The sequence below is a fragment of the Mus musculus genome, chromosome 8 (assembly GCF_000001635.26).
Source record: "Mus musculus strain C57BL/6J chromosome 8, GRCm38.p6 C57BL/6J".
Classification (NCBI taxonomy): Eukaryota; Metazoa; Chordata; class Mammalia; order Rodentia; family Muridae; genus Mus; species Mus musculus.
In genome coordinates, this window is record NC_000074.6 from 83,678,014 (window position 1) to 83,703,575 (window position 25,562).

The window sequence follows — 25,562 nt, forward strand, 5'->3', positions numbered from 1 at the left end:
GACACACTCCGCTGCAGTGGTCGCAGGAATAGATACACACACAACCTATGTATGGGGCACCATGACACCAAGTGTCCCTGAGGACATGTGGCTTGGCTCTAGCAGCCGAGTGCAAAGCTGAGCTGTTGGCAGTGACTACGTACAGGAGGGTCAATGAATCCACTCATGGGTTCATCGAGCGATGGCTTCAGAGCATCAGACTGCTGGGAAGGAAGCAGGGGGCTTCACAGGGAAGGGTGTGACTGCAAGAGCAGGTCTCTAGCTACCAGACCTACTCCCTTCTCCTCCTTCTGTCTCCTTGCCTGCATGTGAACAGCTCTACTCCACGGCCTGCTTCATTGCAAGCCCAGAAGCAATGAGGTGAGTGCTGCAACCCTGAAACCATCCTGCTTCCTGTAAGTTTATTTCTCCCGAGTGTTCTGTCAAGCAAGAGAAAGCTGATGAGCATGGAAGCAGTGGTCAGTGCACTCACTGTCTGCCCTCATAAGTGCATGCTGCGTTCTCCTCACTGTGGCAGAGTACCTGACAGGACACTCTCGGGGAGCTCTACTCTGCCATAGCTGAGGGAGTACAGCCCACCATGGGAGGATAACATGGCGCCTCAGGCAGTGGGGCCCACTGTGGTAGAAGCCTGAAGCCCAGGTACATCTCCGAGGACCAGGGAACAGAAAGCAGCAGGACTGAGGGTTCTATTACCTCTCCAAAGAGCCGCCAGCTGGGGAGCAAGTGTGAGCCCTCATGGGGACTGAAAGAGTTAAAGTTAGCTGTCAAGCTGACTACCCAGGCTCCAGGCACTTGTGAGGGATTCCCTGTGTCTACTAGGGAAGACCTGACAAAGCTGTGAGAGGCATCATTGCCTAGGTGGGGGTCCTGGACAGCATGGAGAGGAGAAGCAAGCGGAGCACGGCACTCACCACTCTGCTTCCCAGCCTTACTTCCTATGAGAGTGACTAGCTCCTGCTTGACTCCCCCACCATGGTGGACTCTGAGCAAAAGAAACCCTCTTCCCCTTAAAATGCTTTTGCTAGGGTTCTTTACTACAGTCACAGGAAAAATACCTAAGACAGGAACATTCATATTCAAATCACACCAGGCTTCCATCTTGAAAAGGGAGGGTGCAGGCAGTCAGACCCTTCTCTGAGGGAGGAAGGGGTCTGCACCCACAAGACTGACGTGGAGGGGGCTCAGCGGTGGGAAGCACTGACTGCTCTTCCAGAGGTCCTGAGTTCAATTCCCAGCAACCACATGGTAGCTCACAACCATCTGTAATGGGATCTGATGCCCTCTTCTGGCCTGTAGGCATATATGCAGGCAGAACACTGTATACATAATAAATACATAAATCTTAAAAAACAAAAACAAAAACAAAAAAACAGCCTGACATGGAAGTCTGGGAAACAAGTCTCCCACCACCTATGACTTGATTCCCAAGTATAGTTGCAGGTTAGCCACACGAGCATCATCGCTCAGCAATCCCAAAATGGCCCTGTGTACTGAAGATTTTGTCACAAGCCTGTAGCTCTATTTAGGAGGTCCTCGAGTGAGGAAGTGGGGTCACTGGTGTATGCCCACACACAGGATATTGGGAGCCTAGCCCCCTCCTGTGTCTCTTTGCTTCTGTATTCCATTGGGTGCACACGCCTCCTCCACTTATGCTGCTGGCATAGTGAGATGCTGAGCAACAAGCCCAGATTCACAGGGCTAAGGGGCCGTGGGCAGAAATATATATTCTCAGACCCCTCTCTTAGACTGAATCAGAGCCAGGAGGGATGGAGCCTGGCCCCTTGCTTCAGAAGCCGCAGTGATGTGGGCCATCCCTGTGTGAACCACGATGACAGCCTAGGATTGCAACTCCAGCACATACAGGCACTGATCTCTAGACCCGGAGTGTCCCTGTGCAGATGCCATGTGTAGAAATCACATTTAAATTACTCAAAGCGTCGGTGGGAAAAAGTGGTTTCCAGTTAGACCAGCCACAGTTCAGACAGAACATTCTCCCCATGGCAGAACTCAACACGGTAGGCTCAGTGACAACCGCTCTCAGGAAGATTCTGTCAGCTGCAGCCACACCCGCCTCCACCTGCGTCTGTTGCTGCGATGCTTGGGGTGAAGCGAGAGCTTCCAGTGCAAGCCCAGCACACACGAGGCGCACCCAGTGCTTCCACTAAGCTGCAGTGGAAGAAATGTTTTCTGTTTTTCAGACAGGGTCTCTCTATAGACCTGACTGGCCTGGGACACACTACGTAGATCAGGCTAACCACAAACTCAGAGGTCTGCTTGCCTCTGCTTCCAGAGGGCTGGGGTTAAAGGCGAGCACCACCACTCACTCGGCTTTGGCTGTGTTTTTGTTAAAGTCTTTATATTCCTGTCCTCTTGCTCATCATGTAGCTCGATGTTGTATTATATCTAGTGTTAATGTTTGCTTGTTTGTTTGCTTAATGTATATGAGTGTCTTGCCTGCATGTATGTCTGTGCAACACATGAGAACCTAGTGACTGAGGCCAAAAGAGGGTGTCAGTTCCCCTGGAACTGGAGTTACAGACAGCTGTAAGTGGCCATGTAGGTGTTGGGAATCAAATCTGGGTCCTCTGGAGAGCAGCCAGAGCTCTTAACTGCTGAGCCATCTCTCCAGTACCTACACCTAGTTTTATCTGAACTAGAAATGGGGCCCATGGCTTTGTGCATGCTAGGCAAGCATTCTACCCATTGAGTCCTGCCTATTGCCAGACCAACATGCAATTGACGAGGCCCAGCCTTCTGGGAACACGATCACGTATGTGGTCTGTTGCTGCTGATTCGCCTGGCACCAATCCCAGCCTTCGTGAGGCTTACTTCCCATGAAGATTCAGAAACCTCTGAAATTAACCTCCCCATGCTAAGCAATTGGAGGCAAGGAGGCAGGAAACATCTTGGGGTCAGAAGTCAGAAACCAGGCTGTACCTCAGCCACCAGGCAGCCCTGGGGTTCCATGTCCAGCTGCACCTCATGCCTCTCGTTGTCCAAGAAGTCCTCCAACTTCAGAAATTTGAGAGCACACAGACCCCTCTGGTCTCGCCAGAACACAGCCAGCTCCAGCTCCCGAGCCTTAAGAAGAAACAGGGCCATCACTTCCTGTGTCTGACGCCTAAACTCCCCTTCTAATTCCCATTCCCCGAGCACGGCTCACCCTCTCCAGCTCCAGGGTAAAGCTCTGGTCCCAGGCATTGGGGCCGCATGGCTTCCAGGCTGTTTGCCCCACCACTGTGTTGTCCAGCTTGAGCACGGTGCTGACCTCAGCTGAAACCAGGAGAGGGCGGCAGGAAAGGGGGAGGGGAGGGCTTGCTCCATATCCTGTCAGAGCCCCTCAACTCCCTCAGCCAGCTTGCCTTTCACAATAAAGCCTTTAATTCAGACTGGGGTTTGGGGGGAAGGGGTTGCTCATTTTTGTGTTTTTCTTTTGGTTTTGAGATACAATCTTACTCTAAAGACCAAGCTAGCCTAGAACTTACTGCATAACCCAGATTGGCTTTGAATCCTCCTGCCTTAGCCTCCTGAGTACTAGGGTTCCAGGCATACACATGTCAGCCCTCATTTTTCTTCTGTTTGAGACAATGTTTCATGTATCCTAGGCTGGCCCATAATTTTTGATCTGCCTGCTTCTACCTCCTAAATTCTGGAAGGCTTGTAGGACTACATCAGATATGCGTTTGGCTTGTTTGTTTTTGAGACAGTCTTGTGTAACTCAGGCTGGCCCTGGATACTCTATGTTTTTAGGATGATAATGAACTTCTGACTGTCCTGTCTCTACTTCCAAGCCTGCTGGGATTACAGGTGTGTGCTCCTGTACTTGGTTTATCTGGTGCTGGGAATCAAACTAAGGGGCATACTCGTGCTAGACTAGCTTCCCCTCACCTCTGTCCCCAGCCCACCGGGCTTGTGTAAGTACAGATCCTTGGAGCTCAGCACATGCACCACTGTGCCCGTCACTACCAGTCATCTCCTGCCCTTCAGATGGCTTCTGAGCCTTAGTTCCAGAAGATGAGGACACCCTTCCCTAGCCTCTAGCACCTGCTGCTCCTCCTATTTCCTGTCTCCGTGGGTCTGTGGCTCTAGCAAATGCTGAGTGGAACCAGGCTGTCCTTGGCTTCTTTTGCTTCCTGCACCACCTTCAGTGTCTGTCTGTGTACGTAGGGACGGTTCATGCTCTCCTCACTTCCAAGACTGAATCCTAGCCCACTCTGTTCAGAACACCGTGCACCTGTCCACTCATGGCACGGCTTCTCCCTTGCTGCCATTGTGAATAATGCCACAAATTGGGCATCTACCAACTCAAACCCCTGCTCAGTTCTCTGATGGACATATAGAAGCTGAACTGCTAGATCACGTGATTATCGCTAATTTCACCTTTATTTTTGCTGGGCTTAGGATGGAAGGACCTCAAATATAGTAGGCAAGTAGTCTATCCCTAATCAGTGACTCCAGCCCTCACTGGGGGTTCTAGGCAGGTGCTCTCTCACTGAGTCCCGTCCATCCCACTGGGGGGTTGGGGGGGTTCTATGCAGGAGGCCTACCACAGCCATACTCCAGCTCTCACTGGGGGGTTCTAGGCAGCTCTACTGCTGATCTGTGCCCCAAGCCTCTGCTCTATTCCTCATGATGACTGTTTGACTTTGCCCACTGCCAACACAGGCTCCAATTTCTCTACATCTTCTCTTACATTTATGGGTTATTTTGTTTTGTTCTGTTTCTCTTGTTACTGTTTTATTTCTATTTGCTTTTACTTTTATGTGTATGTGTGTTCTACATGCATGTATTTGCACTACTTGTGTACCTGGTACCTGAAGAGGTCACAAGAGGGTGTCAGACTCCCTAGAACTGGAGTTATGGGTGGTTGTGAGCAGCTGTGTGGGTGCTGGGGACTGAACCTCAGGTGCTCTTCAAGAGTAGCAAGTGCTCTCAACTGCTGAGCCATCTCTCTGGCCCCAAATTTTTATTTTTGAAGTGTGTGTGTGTGTGTGAGTGCGTGTGTGCGTGCGGAAGGTTGTGCACATGGTGTAGGGAGCAGGGAAGTCAGAAGAGCATGGGAGCCACTGACTGTGGTGACAGCAGTTAAAGGCCCCTGATGAGGGCTGGGGTCCTCTGCAAGCTCAGTGCACACTCCTAACCTCTGAGTCCTCTCGCTAGGGCCCGGACACTGTGTAGATAGAATAGAAGCCATGGCAGCTATGGGACCAGCTGACTCAGTTGTCTAACCATGAATCACTTGAGCTCAGAGTTTGAGGGCAGCCTAAGCAACAGAGTGAACCCTGGCTTTAAATAAATAAGCAAATAGTCAAATCAATAAAGAAAATGCTACAAATCGACCACCCCACCCACCCACCACCCAGCCTCCCCATGACCACTCACTGGCATTCTCTGCCTCCCCTCTGAGGCTGCTCCGTCCACTAAGGCTTCCACTCCGGCTGTAAAGGCCCCGAGCGGGGCGACTCAGGAACGGAGTGCGGCTTTCGGGGGTCCCAGATGCCCCCACTGAGGGGGGAGGGCTCCAGGGGATGGTCTCGGGAAGGTTTTTGCAGCCCACCACTCGTACTTCCAGGGTCCCTGTAGGAGGGGCAGGCTCATGGGAGGGAGGCAGAGGAGAGAGCTCAACAGGGAGAGTGGCAGCTGAGGAAGGGCGGCCAGTGGGGCTCTGACAGGGTGTCAGAGAGGCAGGGGTCTAAGGAGGTGACATTCAGAGCAGCCAAGGGAAAAGACTGAGACAGCAGGACTGGGGCTAAGGTCTGATGGGCTGCAGGAGCGGCTGCTGGACAAGGAGGAGGGTGAGGACAACAGTCTAGAATCAGAACAGAGCAGGAAGATGGGGTTGCTTGGCTGGTAGAGATGGAAACGGGGACCAGGATAAGAGGGCAAGGAGGCGACAGGGTAAGCTTAGTCAGGGCTGGGGAGCCTGGAGATCCAGGCAAGTGGTCTCAGGGCGTGGTCCCAAGAGCGTGGTCAGTCCGGAGCCCACCTGTGAGCGGTGCAGGCTTGCTCAAGGTGCTGTAGTGAGTGGCAGGGAAGGGCCCAGGCAGTATGGCGCTGAAGGCTGAGGACGAGGCTGCAGTGAGCTCCTCCCGAAGCAGCCGCCCCTTGGGGTGATCGGCAGGCAACTCCCCAAGGCGCCTCTCCAGTGATTCCCGCAGCAAGCCCAGCTTCTGGTTGGACTCAGTCAATTTCTCCTGAGCCTGAGGCAGGAAGGCAGAGAGCTGAGGACAGGCATAGACCCTTCCCCAAGAACCCACCCACCTCCAGCAACTTCTTCCTCAGGCCTAAACCTCAAACCTACTTAGACCCATAAGGTAGAGCCTGGAAACTAGGCTTTGCCCCCTGCTGGAGCCAGGGCCCTCTGAGGCCCCACCCTCATTAAAGTTTCTTGATGGGCCCCACCTCTGCCAGGCTCTGGGCTAGGCCTCAGGTCTCCCTGGGACTCTCCACTGCTCCTAGCTTAGACACGGACTGTCTCTCCCCTGTCCTACTAAGGCTCACACCTAGCGGCAGTCCATCTGAGTTACAGCTCCACCCTCACCAGGACCTGTTGCTGTGAACCCCCTATCTCTCCTATGTCCCTTAAATACCACGCCCCTAGCAGAACCCTCAATGTCACCTCGCTGACTGCCTTGCGGTCTGGGGCCTTTGCCCCACTGAGCAGGCGCAGGACATTCTTGGCACCTTCTGCCACTGCATGCTCCACTCGAAAATGGTGTCGTAGCTCCTCAATGCGTAGCTCTACGGCTCCCAGTTCTGGATCTCCTATGGACATGGGCCATGGGACCATGAGACAACCTTCAGACTAGCCTGATCCCAGACATGCCACCATGTTCAGGCACAGGCTCACCATACATGGCCACCAAAGCATATCATGATTCTTGTACTGGAAGGGACTGTCACCTTCCACCCAAATCCAGTCACTCTTACTCAAACACCATAATGTCTAGGGACATGGTTACCCAAGTACCTTCACAGCAATGACACACAGGCACACTGATGACCTAGGCTTAGAGACAGATATATTGTAACAGTCCTTGTCATTCCCAGGGGCTAGCTTAGGACAAAGGGAACACTGTAATCTACAAGGGCAGATATTATCTATGCCCAGCAGCCATCACTCATATATTCAAATACAAAACTCAGACTTTCATGTGACACTGGTACCCTCTGCATCCTACTGAACTTCCACCAATAGGGACACAGTAAGAAACTGAATGTGTGTGCCCTGGACCAGTGTGCATATGGAGCTCATCCACAGTGAGATGGTATTGGGTTAGGTGAGGGCATGAGGGAGCATGGCCCCTCAGAGCAGTAACAGAGCCAGCCATGTAACTCACTGGTACATCACCTGACTGCAGTGTAGGAGGGCCTGATTCCATCCCCAGCACTAAAAAGCAGCATCAACAAATAAAACAAGAAACCCAAAAAACAAGCAAGAGTGGGACGGAGGGGAGCATACCTGGGACACAGAAGCTGGGATCAGAGAGTGAGTTCTAGGCCAGCAGAGAAGGAGAGGGGGAGGGGGAGGGAGAGAGAGGGAGGGAGGGAGGGGAAGAGAAGGAAAGGGAGAGGGAGAGAGGGAGAGAGAGAACTGACTCCCAAAAGGTGACTCATTCACTTGTGCCAACACATACACAAAAACAAATAACAGGGAAAATGAAACAAGAGAAAAAATGTTGGTCATATTAGCACATGCCTGTAATCAACCATAGCATCTGGGAGACTGAGGCAGGAGAATTACCACAAGTCCAGGGCCAGTGTGAGTAGGACAGCCCTTGGCATCTGTGATGGTTGTTTCTATTCTATTCTATTTTGCCTCACCATGTAGCCCCGGTTGGCCAGGAACTCCCAAAGATGTGCCTGTTTCTGCCCCCTGCGTGCTGTGATTAAAGGCATGTGGGATGAGAGGCCTGTGTCACTACGCCTGGCTCACCAAGGCTCAGTAACCACTTCTCAGCTCTGTGCATGTGGTAAAAACCAAACATGAAAACATGCCAGTAAAACTTTCTTTACAAAGGCATGTGGGCCTGGCAGTGCAAGCCTGTGGTTCCAAACACTCACAGGTGACGGCAGGAGGACTGAGAGTTCAAGTCTGGCTTAGGCCACAGGGTGAAATCTTTTCTCAAAAGAAAAAAAGAAAAAGAAAAAGAAAGGGATAGAGTGGGGGATGGAGGCAGAGACAGGCGATCTGTTAGAGGCAGCCTGGTCTACATAGATCAAGGCTAGCCAGAGCTACATAATGACACCCTATCTCAAAACGCAATCACAGGCTCGATATGGTAACACAAACGCTTAATTCCAGCACTCAGGAGGCAGAGGCAGGAAGAACTCTGCCTCTGTGAGTCACAGGCCAGCCTGGTTTACATACTAAGATCCAGGACAGGCAGGGCTATTATAGAAAGATCCTGTCTCAAAACTAAACTGAAAGCAACCAGGGGTGGGGCTAGAGAGATGGCTTGATTATAGAAAAGCTTTCTGCTCTTCCAGAGGAGTCTGCTTACCCAGACCCACGGCATATGACTCACAACCACCCGAGACTCTAGTTCCAGAGATCTGATGCCTCCTTCTGGCTCCTGAGGCACCTGCACACACACATGCACACATGCATGCACACAGGCACAGATAAATCTTAAAACAACCCTAAAAACAAGGGATAGGGTTTGCCAAGTACTACAGTGCCACATAGATTTTATCATTGAAGGGTTAGGGTCACGGTTCGATAAAAACACAGGCCTAGTTTATAGGAGTCCCTGGATTCCACCCTAACCACAACAAAAGGAAGGAAGGACAAAAGGGAGGGAGGGAGGGAGGGAGGGAGGGAGGGAGGGAGGGAGGGAGGGAGGGAGGGAGGGAGGGAAAAAAATCAGGTGGATTTGGCCTGAGGGTGGCGTTTGGCAACAACTATCCTAGCCCAAACCTTGAATGAAACAACCAGAAATAGACAGGAATAGGCATTGTGGGTTGCAGGTGGACCCCTGGAAGGCTGAATGCAGGCAGCCAATGTCCAAGAAGGGTCTTACCTTGGGCTTCATCAGGAGCTGCCTGACTCTCCAGCTCTCCAGCCTGTAGTGCCTGGAGCGCTCTTCGAAGCTGCATGCGGATGATGTCAATCTTGGTCTTACTGTCCTGCAGCATCTGCTGGGCTGTCAACAACAGCTTCCGGTCCTGGGGACAGACATGGAAGGTGGCAGGCAGAGTGGGAACTCAAGTCTGAGCTGCTGTCCACATCATAACAGGTAAGAGCAAGGACACATAGTCCCAGCCTCCTGGGCCAGTGCAGAGGCAGGCAGTCCATGGGCTTCAGTCCCAGCTCTGCTACCCAACAACTCAGTGTAGCTGGTCTTTGCTACTTCATGTGTTCTTCTTTTTCCACCCTTTATCCCCTCAGTTTCACCCCCATCACTAGATAGGAGAGAAAGAGGGAGAGAGGGGAGGGAGAGAAACAGTAGGGAGAGAGGGAGAGGGAAGGGGAGGAGGAGAGAGAGGGGGAGGGACAGGGACAGAGAGAGGGATCGGGATCCTTGGGTCTAATTTCTCTCTCCTTTCTCCTTTGAGCACGACTACTAACAAACTGCAATCAACCCCCTGTATGACCAACAACCGCCAACCCTGCCGACTGGGGCCGTGCTGATTTATGTACCCTCTGAAAAGTCCCCAGAACTCCAAATGTCACCAATTGCAATAACTATCTGCAGCTGGCAAAACTGTGCCCCTGCTAGAGCATGAGGCAAATCATAGTCAGCTGCTGTGGACAGTCTGGAGCAGCCCATATTCCACTCCTGGGATTATAATATTTCTGTGTTTTTAAAGAAACCAAAACTCTAAAGCTGTCACTACGTTTCTCCCTTCTGTTTTAAGCCATGAACTGTGTGTAGCGGGAGATTATAAACAGACATTTTCAATGAAATAAGTGCTTTTCGGGTCCGTGGCCAAGACTTTCAGGAGCCCTCTCCTGCTGGGTTCCTATCTTGATCAGTTCTGATGGGACCCACAGCTTTTGCTTCCCTGTGGAAATATAAACACATCTGCATCCTCCAGGCAAAGCTCTCACTGGCTTCCGCTCTGATGTTCTTATAGTATATCGGTTGATTTAATTCCATGGTTTTTCCTATAACCTGGTGACTCTCTCTTGCTGAGTATTGAGGTTTTTCTGCCTGCTTGTTATTTCCCGGCTGACAAGAAGCAAACTGTTCCTACTTTTTTTCTGTGTGGCCTCAAGATAGGCCGCAGGGCCAATTCTGGATAGTTAGAAACTGCCCTGGATAACTCTCTTGGTCCGACACACTCATCAGTCCAACAGCAATTCTTGCCACATCACCTGCACACTCCTGGAGACTGGACCTTCCTTCTGGTTTATATTTAGAAAACACATTTCCTTATACAGATGCCTCATTCAATTTTTTTTCAAATGACAATATTTCCCACAATTTAGCACCAGGCATTTTGAGATGTAAGACTTTTAGCGGCTTAGTCACAGTCTCTTTGCAAATGACTGAATTTCCTGTAATTGAAGTACCAGGCATTTTGATATTGGACACCTATAGCTAAACCTGACCTACTATATTAGCATGGCACATGTTAGATCCAACATTGGTCATATCCCTTATCCAATCATCTATAGGCACTGCTTGAACCTTTAATGGTCTAATAACTTTTTTACATTTGGTATTCAAATTTTCATAACCAAGTCCTCTATCAACACCTGTCTTGCTTGATAGTCTAATATGGCTTTGTTCACAGCTGAGACTAATTTTTGTAAAAAAAATAAAAATAAAAAATAAGCCGGGCGTGGTGGTGCACACCTTTAATCCCAGCACTCGGGAGGCAGAGGCAGGTGGATTTCTGAGTTCGAGGCCAGCCTGGTCTACAGAGTGAGTTCCAGGACAGCCAGGGCTACACAGAGAAACCCTGTCTCAAAAAACCAAAAAGAAAAAAAAATAATAATAAAAATAATAAAAAATAAAAAAATCAGTGAAGGCCTCTTCAGAACCTTGTATATAATCTTTGTAAATGAGGTGGACTTTCTCCTGGGCTCCTCAGCTTTGTCCCAAGCTCTTTTTTTTTTTAAGATTTATTTATTTATTTATTATATGTAAGTACACTGTAGCTGTCCTCAGACACTCCAGAAAAGGGAGTGTCAGACACTCTAGAAGAAGGAGTCAGATCTCATTACGGATGGTTGTGAGCCACCATGTGGTTGCTGGGATTTGAACTTCTGACCTTCGTAAGAGCAGTCGGGTGCTCTTACCCACTGAGCCATCTCACCAGCCCTGTCCCAAGCTCTTAAAGCCACTAAGTGACAACGTTCTATAGTAACATCATCAAATTGAATCTGTTCTTGTATATCAGAGTACCGCCCTTCACCCAACACCTCGTCTTTTACTGTATTCATCCCCTCGTTCTACTTCGTGATCCAATATTTGCAGCTTCTTCCCCCCACCATGTTAACCATGGCAACTGCAGACTGGTGTCTAAGCTGTCACCAATCCCTTCTAGTCTTGGAGAATAATTCTATTTTGAGTAGCACAGTTATTTAGAATTTGTTTCATATAAAGCTAGTGCATTCCTAAGAAGTCACAGTCCTTTAAAAGACTGTAGCTCTATCATGCCTCGAGGATGCCATCCTATGTCCCCATGACCCTTTTCCACACCGTCAGCAGGCCCATGCTGTACAACTAACTAGTGGTGATCTCCTAAGGCCAAGCTGCCCCTCCTCCATCTCTGGAGCTGTAGCTGGTTCGAGGTTAACCCCTTCTCTCTCTCTAACCAGTTCATCAGCTTGTCCTCTCACTTCCTCAGCCGGTTTCTGACCTGACTGCCTTCGGGCACAGTTTCTTTCCGTCTTTCCTCCTGAGGGAAACTCCTGCTCTCAGGACTGAGCCTTTTCTTCTCTCTTTCCTGGTGCTCACCACCTCTATCCGCAACCTCTCCCATGCACGGTCAACTCCAACCCTTCAGAAGAGAGAGCAGAGTGGCCCCCTTCTTTTCTCCATTTCAGTCATGTTTGTTTGTTTCTCAGGCCCTTCCATTTCCACTAGCAACTTTTCCAGCTGCCCAGCCAGTCCTTCAACCTTTTTCAAAGCAAAATATACAAAAAAGAAAAAGAAGAAAAAAAAAAAAAACCCTTTGGGAGCAAAGCAGGAAACATCCCAGTGGCAACAGCTACAATACATTTTTTGCTGGTGTCTTGAAAAAACAAAATCCATTCCTCCATTCCCTGTTTGTTTTCTCTAATTTCCCATTTTTATCCTTCACTTTCCATGTTTGGGCACCACTTATTGCCTGTCTTGTGCTATTTTATGGGTTCTTCTTTTCCCCAACCATTATCCCCCTGGTTTCACCCCTATCACTAGATAGGAGAGAAAGGATAGAGGGGAGAGGGAGGGAGGGGGAATCCTGGAGTCTTATTTCTTTCTTCTCCTTTCTTCTTTGAGTACAACTACTAACAAACTGCAACCATCCCCCCTGAATGACCACCAGCTACACCCACCTATCAGGACTGTAGCATTTATATATCCTCTGAGAAGTTCCCAGAATTTCAAGTGTTACACAACTGCAGAAACAATATGGAGCTGGCAAAACCATGCCCCTGCTAGAGCACGAGGCAAATCATAGTCAGCTGCTGTGGACAGTCAGAAGCAGTCCCATATCCCACACCTTGGATTAAAATGAAAATACATTCTTTTTTCTGAGTTTGTAAAGAAACAAAAATTCCAAAGTTGCCACTCCAGTTCAGCTTTTGACCTCAGCCTTGCTCTTTCACTTCTCTGAGCCTCAGTGCTCTCAACTACAAAGTCTGGACCTCCACTGGACTGAGGACTCATAGCCCAGTTTGTACCAGCTGGAACTACATCCTCCTCACCTCTCTGAACATCTCTGTGCAAGTGTCTGCAGAGCCACAGACAAATGGCCATGTACTGCAATAATATGATGCCCAGAGTAGATAAGTCAGAGGCAGGGAGCACACGGGAGAGACACAGCCTCCGGTCCGTCACAGTGACGAAAGGTTCTGGAGCACTGTGGTCTCACCTTGCTGCTGCCATTGCTATAGGTCTGGATCATGTTCTCTGCCCCCTGTTTGACCTTGAGCTCAATGGCCAGCTGCTTCTCCAGCCCAGCCACTCTGCTCAGGTTGGTGGATGAGCAGATAGGGCTGCCCTCTGCAAGGGATTGGGTAGCATCTGAGGAAACAAGAAAAGAAGAGAATCACACAGTGGTCACTTCAGTGTACCCAGGAGACCTGGGAGATTTTGTCCCAGCCAATAGGAAACCTTCATCCAGAAAAGGAGCCTAGGGGCCAGTACACGGGCAGGAGACATCTGGCTCTCAGTGACAGACTGGGCTTCAGCATGAGGGAGAGTGAGTTAGTGACCAGGTATGCAGGTCTTCAGGGTTAGCTGGAAAAAATGCCCCCATCTGCCTTAGGGTGTATAAGCCCACTGGTGTGTGTGTGATTATGTCTGTAGGCCACTGGTGGTAGAACCCTAGATGTGGGTGTAACAGTGTATATGTGTGAGCTTACAATGACACTGCTTCTTGTTGGTACAGCTCAGTTCTGATCTCTAGGGGTTTCTAGGATTGTTTTGAGACTTGGCTGTTGTCGTTGTCAGAGGTGAGGTCTGTAACACAAGAGAGATGCAGTGGTGGGGAACTGCAGAAAGGGCTTATGAGACTCTTGGCTGAACTCCAGCAGTATTGGACCCCAAAAGCTGACACAGCCATATGTAGAGGGGCTGAGCCTGTAGGCTGTAGGTAGAGTCTGCTGTGGATGGGACAGTGGTGGGATACCTCTCAAGGTTGGTGTGACCTAGTGGGAGAGCTCTAGTGTCATTGTGGGTTAGTTAGTGTGTCTCTCTAGGTATAAGTGACAGGACGCAAACCTTGGACGCTGTTTGGACGAGATTGTGCTCCTGTCTCTGGAATCACGTAATCGGGTTTGCTGTGTTGCCCAGGTGGCATAATTGACTGTACTTCTCTGAACATGTGTGTGACAGTATAAACTCTGGGTGTCTTCTGGTGTCCCTGTGACCATGACCATCTTAGGTACAAGATGAAGGAACCATTGCTTTGTTACTGCATGTACACACATAAAGTGACTGAACTCTGGCAATGATAAATTGTGTTGTGGGTTTTCTTTATGTACAAGTACACATGTGTGCATGCACATGTGTATACACAGAAGCCAGAGGGACATCAGGTAAGTTACTCACTTGTTCTCCACTTTCCTTCCTTCCTTCTTTCCTTCCTTCTTTACATATTGGAATGATTTAGGGAGCCATGAGGGTGACAGATGTGCAGTATTTGGGTGTCTGTTAGTGTGACTGTGGGCTTCTGGATTCTCATGTGATAGCATGTTTCTCAGTCGTTGTCTGAAAATAGTTGTAATGGTGTCCTTAGGTATCTGGTGACAGTGTGGGTCTCTGGTGTTACCTGGATGCTGGTGAGTCTATATCTAGGTACTCCTAATGCCAAAGACAGCTTTGAGTGGGGTCTGGGAAACAGGTGTGACTGTATTCATCCAGGTGCTAGTGGCCCTGTAAGCCTGGCCTCTCCTGTGGCTTCTGTGAACCCAGGACAGTATCCTGACAGAACACAGCTCCCAGGCTTTCTGCTCACCGCTTCCAGCTGCAGGGTCAGGCAGCACCACATGTGCATGCAGCTCCTGCAGCTGCTGGTGCAGTAAGTCTAGGCGTCGAGCGGAGCCCCGCAGCAGCAGCTCCACAGGGGCCAGGCTACGGCCCAGGTCAGTGGTGGCTCGCCTCAGGTTCTCAGCGCCCTCCTTCAGCTTCAGCTCCTTCCGTATCTCCCGCTTCAGTCGCTCTCGCTCTAACTCCAGCTGTTGCTGCACCCCGGGGGCTGCCAGGTCAGCCCCAGCCAGACCCAGCTGTTCCAGCAGCGACCAGCTTCGAGGCTCACTCTGTAGGGGAGGGACCACACACACAAGGTCAGAAGCTAGAGGGCAGGTGGCCTCACCAGAACACAGATCACCTGACCCACCACCACCCTATCCTACTCCACCCCAAAATCCCAAGGACAGAGGCCTGACGCTCATAAATGGGATGTCTTGGCCAGAGAGATGGTTTAGGGGTAAAGGCTCTTGCTGCCAAGCCTGCCTAAGTTCATCTCCTAGGAATCTACATAGTGGAAGGAGATGATCAATTCCTAAAGGTTGTCCTCTGACACCCCTCCCACACACACATAGATGCATGAATCAATGGATGAATGAGTAAATGAATAAATAAGTCAGGGGTTGGAGAAATGGCTCAGCAGCTAAAAACACATAGTGCTCTGGCAGAGCAGCTGAATTCAGTTTCCAGCCTCTAATTCCAAATCCAGGGGGACGCAATGCCTCTAGCCTCAGCAGGCACTGGTGTGCATATGGACATAACACCACAGACACATACACATAACAAGAAAATAATATCAATAAGAAAACAGGAAGGTGAAGACCAGGCCAAGCACAAGTCTCCTTCCTTCCCTGTGTGCACACCAGGGTCCCCACAGGTATGGCCTGTCTCCCTTAATTTGTTACCTATGCAATGGGGTTCTTCCAGAAGGGTCAGATGACCCCCTTTCTCTCCTGGTGTCCTGCATTCCTAACCAGGAAGTCCCAGAGCAGGCTACTGTTTCTTTTGCTGTCCTTAGAAACATATCCAGACGTCTCTCATCTACATTCCCAAACTATATGGTCTTGCTTTGTTATCTTCTATATCTGGTACTCCAAAGAGCAGAGCTCATCTCCTCCCACATCTCCCAAAGCTGAGCGCTGACACAGCACCCAAGTTTCACCACCCCCCAACCTGGAGAGATATCACCAGTTCCCTTCCTCCTTCCTATGCTTAGTCGCCAATCGAGAGGCACCCAGAACAGAACCTCAATTTCTGCCACCCCATGTGACCCCACGTCTCCTTCGTCCATGCTGAGGAGATCCCAGCCCTACCTCCAGCTCCGAATCCAAAGGGGGATCAGCTGCCATCTGGGTCGTAGGTCTGGTCTAAGAGCCTCGCCCTCTTCCTGAACCTCAGCCCTGCCAGGGCCTCTGGACTGCCACTTCCTCTTCCCTTCCAGTTCCCAGCATCCTCTGCGCCAGGCCAGCTCTAGGGCAAGTTTTTTGGTTGTTTTTGTTTGGGGTTGGGAGTTGTTCTGTTTTGTTTTTGAGTCAGGGTCTCTCTATGTAGTTCTGGCTGACCTGGAATTCACTATGCAGACCAGGGTGGCTTAGAGCTCATATATCTGCTTCTATATCCCAGGTACTGGGATTAAGGGTGTGTGCCATGGAAGAGGTTCTTCCCACATCAACCCCTAAATGGCCATGCCTGCTTCTCTGGAGACAAGCCAGGGAGAAACAGTCCTCAATGCCTGACACATTGGATACACACATCCACAGTATATTATGTAGCAGGCAGGATATTGTGTGGTACACAGCATGTGTGTGGACCACAGTCTTATAGGTGTGGTCAGAGTTCCAGCTCTGCGAGTGTGAGATTTGCACACCTCAATTGAGGAATTGCCTCTGTCGGATTGGCCTGTGGGCGTGTCTATGGGATATTTTCTTCATTGCTAACTGATGTGGGAGAGCCCAGCTCCCTGTGGGCAGTGCCATCCTGGGCAGGTGGACCTGGGATAAGAAAAGAAGCTGAGCAAGCCAGAGGAAGTGAGCCAGTGAGCAGTGCTCCTCTGTGGTTTTGCTTTAAGCTTCTGTCTTGAGCTCCAGCCCTGACTTCATTCCATGATGGACTATAATTTATAAAACCAAACCAACCCTTTCCTCCCCAAGTTGCTTTTGGTCAGTCTTTTATCACAGTGACGGAAAGCAGACTAGACCAGTCCCCACCTGCACGAATGTGTAGGTAGAACATAAGTTCCCAAAGGTGTGCGCGTCTAGCTCTGCAGGTCTGTGCCTGGCTCAGTGTGTGCACAGAATGCTAATTCACACACGGCCGCCTGCAGGTGTATGTCTGGGACCCAGGCTCAGGAATGCAGAGCAGTCTCACACATACTGCTCCCATCGGTATCAGCATGGAGGTAGGACACAGCTTCATAAACATGCACACTCCCACACCTGCCTGCACACACCCTGATAAACAAACAGCTTTGGGTGCTAGTTTTCGTCCCTTGGAAGCTACTCACAAACCCTCCACCTGCCAAGTGGCCATAGCCCACAAGCTCATACACATGTGCATGCCTACGTGCAACTGTATGTGTGTGAGAGTGTGTGTGTGTGTGTGTGTGTGTGTGTGTGTGTGTGTGTTGTGTGTGTGGTAAAGGGCTTGTACATGCTGACACTTCTTTTTAGATGCACCACCTCAGGCCCTCAGGTTCTTCAGGCCCTCAGCCCTGCTAATGCGTGTTCATGTCACTACTGAGAGACCCTCCCACTTGTCCCTTGTCCCCAACTTCCCCTTAAGTATCAGAACAGCAAGTTCTGTAGGGGAGAGAGAGAGAGAGAGAAAACGTGTGTGTGCGCGCACGCACGCGCACGCACACACACACACACACACACACACACACACACACACACACACACACACACACAAACGCTGCATGCATGCTTCCGGTACACAGGCAGCATCAACTTCCTGCTTCCTCCTACCCAGATGTCCACCCTGACTGCTCACAGCAGAGGCCTAGGGAGCCCACCTGGCTTAGTAGTCGCTCCCTGATGCCAACACCAGGAAGAAACAACCCTGAGTGGCCCCAAACAGCAGCCCGCAACTATTTACTAAATCTCAACTGTCAGAGATAGCAGTTACAAGGCTGTTTATATCAGGATCAAGATACATATGAGATTCTATTTCCCCCTGGATTTTGCCATGATCCTAAAACTGCTCTAAAAAAAAAATATATCACCGGGCATGGTGGCGCTCGCCTTTAATCCCAGCACTTGGGAGGCAGAGGCAGGCGGATTTCTGAGTTCGAGGTACCCCTGACAAATGGCTCACAGATGCCTGTAACTTCAGTTCTGGGTGGATCAGACCTCTCTGGCTTCTGTGGGCATGTGTACATACCCCCCCACCATATATAATTAAAAATAACAAATAAATAAAAGTAATGGTAGTGGTGGTGATATCAGAGGGTGAAGCTTGGTAGCACACACAAGCTCTGTACCTCAAGAGCAACAAAACAGCGCCTGCTCCAGCCTCACCCAGGTCTCAGAGAACGTCCTCCATGTGTCAGGTACTATGTTTCATTTTGTGGCTCTGTCTCATATAACCCATATGGCTCTGAATTTAATACATAGTGAAGGCTGGCCTTGAACTCCTGATCCTCCTGCTTCCTACTTGCCAGAGATAGGATTGTAACAGGCACCTTTGCACCTAGCACAGCAAGATGTAGATGCTAGAGATGATAAGACAGATAAGAGAGAAAGAGAGAGAGGGAGAGAGGGAGAGAGAGAGAGAGAGAGAGAGAGAGAGAGAGGAAGGAAGGAAGGACAGACGGATGGACAAACTAGCTGAGGCCCCCTGCTCCAGGTCCCACAGGCAGCAAGAGACAGAGCCAAGATTCACATTAGCTGGGAAGAATCCCACGTCCAGCACACCTAGAAGTAGTGAGCCATCACCATCACAATGAGCAATGTTCTCCTAGGCTCTTAAGCCCTTCGGATGAGGCTGCAGGCCAAGAGCACAGATCCTGTGACCCTGTCATCTCCTCACTGTGTATCTGAGCAGTAGTCACCATAGGGGGAAACCGATGCTCAAAGAGGCCATAGCTGTGCTCTCAGTGAAGGTAGGGTCGTCTTCTCATCGCCTTGAGAAACGCATGTCAATGTCTGGGGTCATTCTTGTTGTCATTACAACCAAAGTATACAGGGGACACCTATCCATGTCAACATTCCGAGGTACACAGGACAGCCCCACTACACAATGACCCCCACACAAGGCCATTGCTGGGGCCTTGGGAAGGGGTGTGGGTTCCCAGCCTAGACTGTCAAGCTCTATGTTCAAAGTAAAGGTGTCAGAGAAGCACAGAACTGGCTGAGGCTCCACCTCTCTCTGCATAGCCATCATCTCACCCTCACTCCCCCCACCTCCCCACCCCCACCCAGGGTTTTTCTGAGTTGCCCTGGCTGTCCTAGAACTCTATAGACCAGTCTGACCTCAAACTCAGAGATCCCCCTGCCTCTGCCTCCCAAGTCCTGGAATCAAAGGTGTGCACTACCACCACCAGACCCTCATACCATTCCTAACCCCATTGCCTCCTCCAAAACAGAAACAAGACTCTGTAAGGTAAAAGTGTTTGACCCAAGAACTCATTAGGGAAGGCAGCATTGGTATTTAAACCTGGCCTCACTGAACAATACTCTGTCATGACCAGGCCCCACCCACTGTCGCCCACCAGCGCCCCCAACCCAGCAGGCAAAGCAGGTACACAGCCAGGAGCAGGGCCAGCTCAAGCAAAGAGGAGAGGTGAAGGTCCTTGGCCCCACCTCCAGCAGAGAAGGCCTGGGAATGTGAAAAGCATGCAGGCAGGGAGGCAGGGCCTCCTGGGTCCTCCTCCTCGGTGACTCACTTCTGCCCAGGGACAAGGAGTCACTTGAGGGCAGCAGGGCAAACGCCTGGCCTGGTCTTGAGGAATTAGAAGGTCAGCTTCTCCACCTGCCATTACAGATCTGCAGACAGCAGACCAAGAACTGTCACCTTGGGGAAACCCTCTTGGCAAAGTGGCTAGGAACCCAAAACCCCACTTCCTGAGATTTCAATGCCTGGGGCGTTTCCAGAATCTAGACAGGACATCCGTTTGCCAGACACAGAACAGACAGGCACGGAGACGGTGGAACCAGGCAGCAAGTCCAAGCGGGAATGAACATAAGGGAGAAGACGGGACGGGGACCAAGATGTAGGTCCAGCCTCATTCTGGGAATCACAGCCTCCATGTGCGTCCTACTCGGGACACACCAAGCACATGCATGTACTGGGACAGCCCTGCACAGCCCTCAGTGGGCTTGAAGGGGAGCCGGCACCGGTGCATCAGCCTGGAGGTCTGACCTTGTGAGATCGGCAGCACCAGATACGCCCAGCTCCTCGGCAAGGCCGGCAGGCCATCAGCAGGACTGGGGAAGACGGGTACAGAAGGGTACAGGGGAGACATGGGGGCAGGTGTAGAAGGAGATGAGAACCAGTTACACAGGACAATGGACTGCATGGTGACGAATTAATGGAGCCACAAAGATACAAAGATCTCAGATTTTGGGCCACTGAATTAGAGTGGGGAGTCAGTCACCCCGACCCTGACCCTGCTTCAGTAACGCCCAACAGGTCACACAGGGAAGGCCATGTGGCTGGCAGATGCCAGTCACAGGTGTCTGTTGCGAGGGAGTAGAGACCCAGCCCTGTCACCTTCCAGACATAAAATCCTTCCTGTCTGTGTGACAGGACACGCCCCACCTGGGTTACAGCTCCATCTGTCAGCCTGAAGGGTGGTTATGGGGAACAAGGCGGAAGGAGGAACCCGGCCTCAGGCCTAGTGAAGTGACTTAGACACTTCCTCCAACAGGTGCCCATCTGGGTGGCGTCAAGACCATCGTAAAGACGTCTGCAGGCGGGGGTGGCCCGGGCTTTGTTGTGCGGGGGAGGGGATCGGGCCGGGCACTCCTCCGGTCCGGGGCAGGGTGCCAGGCACCTGCTCCAGGTGAAGCGGCACCTGACAGAAACCGAACGCTGCAGGACCCAGAGTAGGATGTGGGGACGACAGGCACCGGGATCCGCAGCTAGCCTCGGACACCGAAGTGGGGACCCCGCTACACACGCTGACTCTCGGGGAGGGCCAAAGGAGGGGATGCTGGGGTAGAATCCCGAACAGCACCCCTTCCTCCGACCCGGTCGGCGCCTCCACCTGCTACAAGGGCCCGCGCGGGCTCCCGATGGGGACCTCGTCCGGGACTCTACCCGTGCCTGGGGTCCTCCGCGCCTTCTGGCCGCCCCGCGGGTGCGGACAAGTCGCCTACCTGTACGGCGTCGCCGGCCATGTCCTCCGGCCGCCCGCCAGGGGTCCCAGCGCCAAGGAAGGGCTTGCGAGCGCGCGGGCGGGTGCGGCGGGAGGCGCGGCGCCCAGACCCTCCCAGGCGCGCGGCGCGCTCCGGCCTGCTGCGCTCGGCCCGGCCTGGCCAGGCCTCCGCCGAGCTGCGCCCTCCGGCCCCAGCGGCTGCAGGGTGGGTCACGTGAGCGCCGAGGTCCGCGCCTGGGGAGGAGGCGGGGCGGGGGCGGGGCTCCCGGCGGCCCCCGGGGCTTGCAGCGGGGAAATAGGGTCCCTGTTGGCTGTGGGGTGCGGCAAGCGCTCCTTGTAGCGTAGGGGACTCTGAGCGGGCCTAAGCGACCGCGAGCCTCAGAGGCCTTGTCCCCCGCCTCCAACCCCTTTGAATGCAATGGTCACCGTCCACCACCACCCTCGACACACACGGCCCAGCTGCACAGAGGCATCCTCCCTCCCGTTTCCCGGGAGGCAAACACAGGGAGAGCCTGACTTCAAATCCCAGTGTCCTGGGCCTTGGGGGAACACAATACCCCTCAGGACTAGGATGTCTGTAAAACTTGAGGAAGAGTAGGGCAAGTGTATAGATCCCAAGTGCACAATAAATGCCAGCAGTTGTCACTTTTAGCTCATTTTTTTAAAGACTTTATTTTGATTCATGTGTGTTAGGAATAAGTTTCGGGGTGGCAAAGAAAGAGACCATCCTTCAAAATGAAATGTCCGAACAAGGCAAACTTTACTCTTCATCAAGACAGTGCGCTGCGGAAAAGCAAAGAGAAGACAGGAAGTGCATATGGTTTCTATTCTAACTCAGGTGACCTCGCAGTCTTATTCAATTGGCTAGTCTGAGAAAATTGGCGCAGAGGAAATTGAAGGGGAAAGGGGTCACTGCTCCAAGCGATCAATTTCCTAGAATGGAGCGGGGGGGGGGGGGGCGCTTTGTATAAACAAAAGTTTTACTGGGTGAGGAGGATTAAAACATCTCCTTAAAAGTCCTATAAGGTAGGAGAGATAATGATTTTAATTACTGTCCAAAAGACTAATCTTATACTATTTGCTAGAAAAGACTCATATTTAATTTCTTGCATGTGTATATATGTGTTTCTTTGTGTGAGTTATGCACATGTGTGTGGGTGCCTCTGGAGGTCAGAAGAAGACATGGGATGCCCTAAAAGGAAGTTATAAACTGTTTGTGGACTGCACCACCTGGGTGCTGGGTCCAGACTTGAGTTTTCTACAAGAGTAGTATTGCTTCTATCTCTTCAACTCCTATTTTAATCTTTATACCATTTATTGAGTGTGTTCACGTGCATGTACCACACATGCCAAGCCAAATGTGTGGTGGCCAGTGAGTGACTTACAGGATGGCTTTTCTTCTGCACCCTATCATTTGGGGGGGGCACCCAAACTCATCTTCCTAAGCCCTGAACAGGCCCAATACTCCATCACTGAACTCTCAAGACTACAGTAGAGGCTTCCTTCCTTGTCCCCCAGCCGCCTCCTCCTTACAGTCTCTTCCCCAAACCGCATACCAACGGAGCCTAAAGTCTAGACATTTCCAGGAGGAGCCCACCAGGTCCTGTGTCACCTGCCGCCCTTGGTCACTTGCCACTCGCTGCTTCAGCAAGTTGACACCCTCATTATAGCTCAAATGTTGGTGGAGTGAGTTAAATAGCTTGCCACACTAGTCATCTAACTTCCTTTTTACAGATTGATAAAAGAGAGACGCCCCTTGCTTTCATAATAAAGCCAGGATGTTCATGGTCCCTTGCATATCAGGCAAGGAACCCACCCATCTTACAGATGAGGAGGGCACGGAGGGAGTTGGCAGGGAGAAAGCTTTGCCCAGAGCCCTGCTTGCCAGGTTCTGAGCAGCCTCTGGGGATGAGGCTTGGGAATCCAGCCAGAGTCTCCTTAACCTTCCGGCATTCATTTACTCAGTGAGTCTTTATCACAATCTGCTAGGGATTTGGGTGGACTGGGAACAGAGCTGTACTCTAGGCTTTAAAAGGGACAGACAAAGAATGTATTGTAAAATCTCCACATAGCAATGATAAAAGTCCCACCAGATCCCTGAGGCATCCCTGGCCGATCTCCAGCCTACTCTGGGCCCCAGATATGTTACCTATCACTGTGTTCTGCTTCTCCGTGCTGGAGAGTCTGGGCTTGCCTTTGAAGCAGCCGTAGAAGAGGTTTCTCAGCCTCATTTGGCCTTCAAGGTAGTCTGTCCAGCCACTCTGGTCTTTTCATATTGCTGCCAGCCATAGGGTCTTTGTACAGGCTGCGATCTGGAATAAAATGTCTTTCTGTCACATTTCCCCAAGGCTGGTCCCCTTTGCTCATTTATTTTTTTTTAAATTAATTACATTTAAAATCTTATTTAAATGTATTTTATGTATATATGTATGTGTGTATAGATATGTGCCCATGAGGCCAGCCAAATGTCCATGTGCCAGAAAAGGGCATCAGATCCCCTGGAGCTAGAGTTACAGATGGTTGTGAGCCACCATGGGGTGCTGGGAACCAAACCTGGGTCCCCTACAAGAGCAAAAGAGCTCTTAGCTGTTGCCATCCCTCCAGCCCAAATTTTTATTACATGTCAAAATATATTTACTCTCCCCCCATGTGTGTGTGTGTGTGTGAATGAGAGAACACGTGTGTTATCAATGGCATATATGGAGGCAGAGGATAACTTCAGGACTCACTCTCACCTTTCATCATGTGGGTCCTGGGCTCGAGCTCAGATTGCCAGGCATGATGGTGGCTGCGTTTACCTTCGGAGGAATCTCACTGGCCAGGTTTTAAATAATTTTTATTTGTTTTTTAATCATCTGTGGAAATGTCACCATTCTGAGACTCTCGCGGTCCTCCCCTATGGTTCAACTGTGTGTCTCCAGACCGTGGCAAGGTTTGACTTAACATCAAAGGTACTCAGCTCCAGCTGTGGTCATTTGAATGAGGTTGGCTCCCATAGGGTCAGACATTTGAATGTTTGGTTCTCATTGGTGAACTGTCTGGGAAGGACTAGGAGGTGTGGCCTTGTTGGAGGAGATGTGTTGCTGGCAGTGGGCTTTGAGGTTTCAAAAGCCCATGCTAGCCTAGACTTGCTCTCTCTGAGCCGTTCCTGTGTATCAGGATGGAAGCTCTCAGCTGCTCCAGCACCATGCCTGCCCGCCTGCCACCATTCACCACCATGGTTATGACCATGGACCAATCCTCTGAAACTGTACACAACACCTCACTTAAATAATTTCTTCTATAAGTTGCCTTTGTTATGATGTCTGTTCACAGCAATAGAACAGTGACTTAGATACAGGCCTTGCTGTCTCTATCTGTAGAATGGAGCGGTGGACACAGTGAATGGTGGCACTGGAACACTATCCCTGATGACACCTGCACCAGGGTGGCAAGCAGGCCAGGGTTCCCCGAGGAGTTGGCCCTGGTGCTGAGTGTTAAAGAATGAGTAGAAACATGCCCAGTAGTTAGAAAATTCCAGAGACCAGGAGGTAGAAGCAGAGAGATCTCTGTGAATTTGAGGCCACATGGTAAGAGCTTGTCTCAAAAATAAAATAAAGGAAGGAAGGAAGGAAGGAAGGAAGGAAAAAAGGAAGGAAGGAAGGAAGGAAGGAAGGAAGGAAGGAAGGAAGGAAGGAAGGAAGGAAGGAAGGAAGGAAGGAAGGAAGGAAGGAAGGGCAGGGGAAGATGTCCAGAGATTCTTAAGGAAAGCTCTGGGGTACTACTGGTGTCTCTGACCCCCATCTTCTTCTCTTGCCTTCATCAATCCACTGTGGTCATAGGACCTTCTCACTAGTCCTCAGACAAAACAAGCCTATCCTAACCTCAGGACCTTTGAACTGGCAATTCCTTCCATCTGTAATGTTGTTACTTTTCATCTTCACTCTCTCTCTCTCTCTCTCTCTCTCTCTCTCCCTTCGTTCCCACTTTTGTTCAAATGCCACCTCCTAAGCCGGATTTTTTCTGGCACTTTCACCTAAAACAAGGCACATTCACTATATATGTATGTGTATCTGTATACATACATATATGTATGTGTACGTGTACATATAATTTTTCTGTGTATGAGTGTCTTGCCTGTATGTATGTCTGTGTACCATATGCATCCCTGGCCCTGCAGAAGTCAAGAGAGATCCTCAGATCCCTGAAGCTGGAGTTACAGGTGGTTGTAAGCCACCGAGCCAGAGCTGGGAGCCAAATGTGGGTCCTCTGAAAAAGCAACAAATGCTCTCAACCACTGAGCCATCTTGCCAGCACCTACAAACAACGATTTTGCTTGGGACTTGGGATTGAATTTAGGGTCTTGTGCATCTGGACAGGGGTTCTACTGCCCAGCTCCATAGTCTGCTTTCCTGAAAATAATATTTTTTCACTTAGTTTGCATGTGTAGGTATTTTGCCTGCATGTGCATCTGTGTAATATGTGTGTGCCTGGTGCCCTCAGAAGCCAGAGGCCAGCGTCAGATCCCCTGGAATCGCAGTCACAGATGACTGTCAGCCACAGTGTGGGTGCTAGGAAAAGAACCAAGGTCTTTTGGAAAAGCAGCCAATGCTCTCACCCACTGAGCCAGC

The 25,562-nt window shown here is 50.7% G+C and overlaps 1 protein-coding gene across 3 annotated transcripts in view; it reads right to left on the reverse strand.

The window, feature by feature from the left end:
* Pkn1 (protein kinase N1) overlaps positions 1 to 21,168 on the reverse strand; it is a 32,649-nt gene extending 11,481 nt beyond the window's left edge. The window contains exons 1-10 of one of the 3 annotated variants that reach the window (XM_030243621.1): positions 20,954 to 21,168; positions 15,947 to 16,103; positions 14,623 to 14,923; positions 13,036 to 13,187; positions 9,027 to 9,171; positions 6,623 to 6,768; positions 5,990 to 6,203; positions 5,386 to 5,580; positions 3,167 to 3,276; positions 2,941 to 3,084 (exon numbers count right to left, since the gene is read on the reverse strand). In XM_030243621.1, coding sequence (XP_030099481.1) covers positions 2,941 to 3,084; positions 3,167 to 3,276; positions 5,386 to 5,580; positions 5,990 to 6,203; positions 6,623 to 6,768; positions 9,027 to 9,171; positions 13,036 to 13,187; positions 14,623 to 14,923; positions 15,947 to 15,982 — 1,443 coding nt within the window. In that variant the 5' untranslated portion in view covers positions 15,983 to 16,103; positions 20,954 to 21,168. Of the gene's footprint in view, positions 1 to 2,940; positions 3,085 to 3,166; positions 3,277 to 5,385; positions 5,581 to 5,989; positions 6,204 to 6,622; positions 6,769 to 9,026; positions 9,172 to 13,035; positions 13,188 to 14,622; positions 14,924 to 15,946; positions 16,104 to 20,953 lie in introns of those variants that run through there. The other 2 variants (NM_177262.4, NM_001199593.1) reach the window with 2 other exon arrangements.
* Positions 21,169 to 25,562: the final 4,394 nt, after the last annotated feature.